The 3,119-nt window shown below is 38.9% G+C and overlaps 1 protein-coding gene across 1 annotated transcript; it reads right to left on the reverse strand.

Moving 5' to 3' along the window:
• Positions 1–1,892: 1,892 nt before the first annotated feature.
• ETH_00001240 (uncharacterized protein) lies at positions 1,893–2,953 on the reverse strand (the record flags this gene model as incomplete). The annotated part of the gene is made up of 2 exons (XM_013377087.1): positions 1,893–2,129; positions 2,861–2,953. Coding segments are annotated over 2 exons (330 nt in total), but the record flags the coding sequence as incomplete, so codon positions are not given.
• Positions 2,954–3,119: the final 166 nt, after the last annotated feature.

A 3,119-nucleotide genomic window follows, 5' to 3' on the forward strand; every position in this document is an offset into this window, starting at 1 on the left:
TATTTATTATTTATTTATTAACATTTTATTGCTCACCTTTGCTGTAATGTGTCTTTTCAGAAAGTCCCAAAGTAGTTCGTGGACAGCCTTTCTTTCCACCATATTGAATAAATTTAAATTAAATTAAATTAAATTAAATTAAATTAAATTAAAGTTATTTAAATTGAACTAAATCAATTGATTAAATGATATTTGTTTAAATTAAAGTTATTTAAATTGAATTAAATTGGTGTATATTGAATTAAGTTGAATTAAATTAAACAGATTTAAATTGATCTAAATTAACTTAAATTTAATTAAGTTGATTTGAACTAAATTAAATTGATTTAAACCAATTTAAATTGAACAATATTGAATTGAGTTGAAATAAATTGATTAAAATCCGTTTAAATGGATTAAAATTGAATTAAATTTACTTAAGTTGATTTAAATTGAACGAAATCGACCAAAATCTGTTTAAATGGATTGCAATTGAATTAAACTGATTTTAAATCAAATTAAAATAAATTATATTAATTCAAATATGTTTAAATGGATCTAAATATATTAAAACTTTTTTGATTTGAATGGAGTTGGTTTAAATGGACTAAGACTTGTTTAAATGGATCAAAGTTGTTTTAAATTGAATAAAGTTGTTTTAAATTGAATAAAGGTGGTTTAAATAGACTAAAGTTGGTTTAAATAGATCACAGTTGGTTTAAATGGACTAAAACTCATATATTTAAATGGATTAAAACTCATTTAAATGGATTAAAACCCATTTGAATGGATTAAAACTTGTTCAAATAGACTAAAACTTGTTCAAATAGATTAAAACTTGTTCAAATAGATTAAAGCTTGTTCAAATAGATTAAAGCTTGTTGAAATAGATTAAAACTTGTTCAAATAGATTAAAACTTGTTGAAATAGATTAAAGCTTGTTGAAATAGATTAAAGCTTGTTCAAATAGATTAAAACTTGTTTAAATGAATTAAAGTTGGTCGAAAGAAGAAGAAAGAAAAGAAAATGCTTTTTGGGAGTCGGTGGAATCTGGACTCTAAAAAGGCCGAGGTGTACAGACAGCTGAGCGCGCCGCCGCACGGTTCCCTCGCGAGTTATAAATGTTGATTTCAATTAATTGGTTTCAATTAATTGAGTTCAATTAATTAATTTGAATTAATTAATTTGAATTGATTAATTTCAATCAATTAATTCCAATTAATAAACCGAAATTGTCCTGCGCATACAGCCGAAGAGCCAAATGGAGCAGCAGCAGCTGCAGCGGGAGAGCTGTACATACACCGCAGCGCCCGCCCCCTCCGCCACATTTCATTTGCATTTATTTCGCATTTATTTGCATTTATTTTGCATTCATTTGCACTTATTTTGCATCTAATTTGCAATCAATTCATCTGCAAAGATTAAATCGGATTAAATAAAGTCCACTTCAAAAGAGGCGCCGCCACATCACCGCTGCGGTGTACAGACAGATCGAGTGCTTGCAGATAGTCCATTTCGGCGGCCCCAGGTGTACAGACACCTCAAATTGCCAGCTGCTTCCTCTTCCGTTGCTGCTGCTGCTGCTTCTGCTGCTGCTGCTGCTGCTGCTATAAGCTGCCCCTTGCGCCGTTTCGGCGTTAGAAAATAAAAAGGCGCCCTCGCGCCGCCCGTTGCTGCGTCTCGCGTAGCAGCTAAACAGCAGCAGCAGCAGCAGCAGCAGCAGGAGCAGGAGCAGCATCTCCGCGTGCCTGCCTCGCGCGGCGCGGGGACTTGCTGCACCCCCCGCAGCAGCAGCAGCAGCAGCAGCAGCAGCAGCAGCAGCAGCAGCAGTATCTCCGCGTGCCTGCCTCGCGCGGCGCCGGGACTCGCTGCACTCGGCGCAGCAGCAGCAGCAGCAGCAGCAGCAGCAGGAGTCAGGCGTCGGGGACGAGCTCGTCGACGCGGTTGCGCTTTGCTGCTGCTGCTGCAGTGTACTCGTGCGCGGGCCCGCAAAGAATGTGCAGCAAATTGTACGCGTCTTCGAAGTGGCGGCCCGCGAGCTTCAGCCGGCTGTCTCGGAAGGGCCTTCCCTTCGCCTCCTGTCGAGACACCAGAACGTCCCCCAGCTCCTCGTGCAGCCACGCCAGCGAGTACGAGGCCACGGGCATCACCTGCAGCAGCAGCAGCAGCAGCAGCAGCAGCAGCAGCAGCAGCAGCAGCGGCGGCGGCAGCAGCGGGAGCGGGAGGAGGAGGAGGAGGGGTGAGGGAGGTTGGGTGGGTCGGGCTTGGGTTGAATTTAAAAGTGGAGTTTGAATTGAAGTTAAAAAGGGAATTTGAATTATATTTAAAGAGGGAATTTGAATTACATTTAAAGAGGGAATTTGGATTATATTTAAAGAGGAAATTTGAATTATATTTGCAAGAATAAATGGAATGCGTTTTGAATTAGTTTGAAATTGTTTGAAGAGACTTTGGGCAGCAAGAAAGGAACTCCAAAATGAAGTTTTAAAATGGAAAAAATAAATTAAGAAATGAAATTAAAATAAAAGACAAAAGCGAAGGAAATAAAGGAATTAAATTAAGAAGAAAAAAGAAATTAAATTAAAAAGAAGAGAAATCAAAAACAGAAAAGCAAATGAGTGAAAAGACAAAAAGAATCAAAAAGGAAACCAAAAGAGTGAAGAGGAAATTAAATAAAAAACAAAAGAAGAATTAAAAGAGAATTAAAACAGAAACAAAGAAACAAAAACAGGATTAGAAACAGAATTAAAAACGGAATAAAGAACGAATTAAAGAGCATCAAAAGGACCCAAGAAAGAACCAAAAAAGAAACAAAAAGAGACAAAAGAGAAATAAAAAAGAAATAAAAATAAAAATAAAAATAAAATAAAATAAAACTCACTGCATTCACGTATTCCAGGCGGCGCAGCTGGTGAGTGTAAGCAGCTTCGTAATCCCCGCAGGCTCTGTAGCCCTCAAACAGAATCGTGTCGAGCTGCAGCAACCCCAAACCCTAAACCCTAAACCCTAAACCCCAAACCCCAAACCCTAAACCCCGAGGGATCTAAAAGACGGCGTGAGAGCCCCCCTACTGCAGCAGCAGCAGCAGCAGCAGCTGCGCTGCTGCTGCTAGTACTGCTGCTGCCGCCTTCCCGCCACCG

The sequence above is a fragment of the Eimeria tenella genome, genomic scaffold, assembly GCF_000499545.2.
Source record: "Eimeria tenella Houghton genomic scaffold, Eth_scaff451, whole genome shotgun sequence".
Taxonomy (NCBI): domain Eukaryota; phylum Apicomplexa; class Conoidasida; order Eucoccidiorida; family Eimeriidae; genus Eimeria; species Eimeria tenella.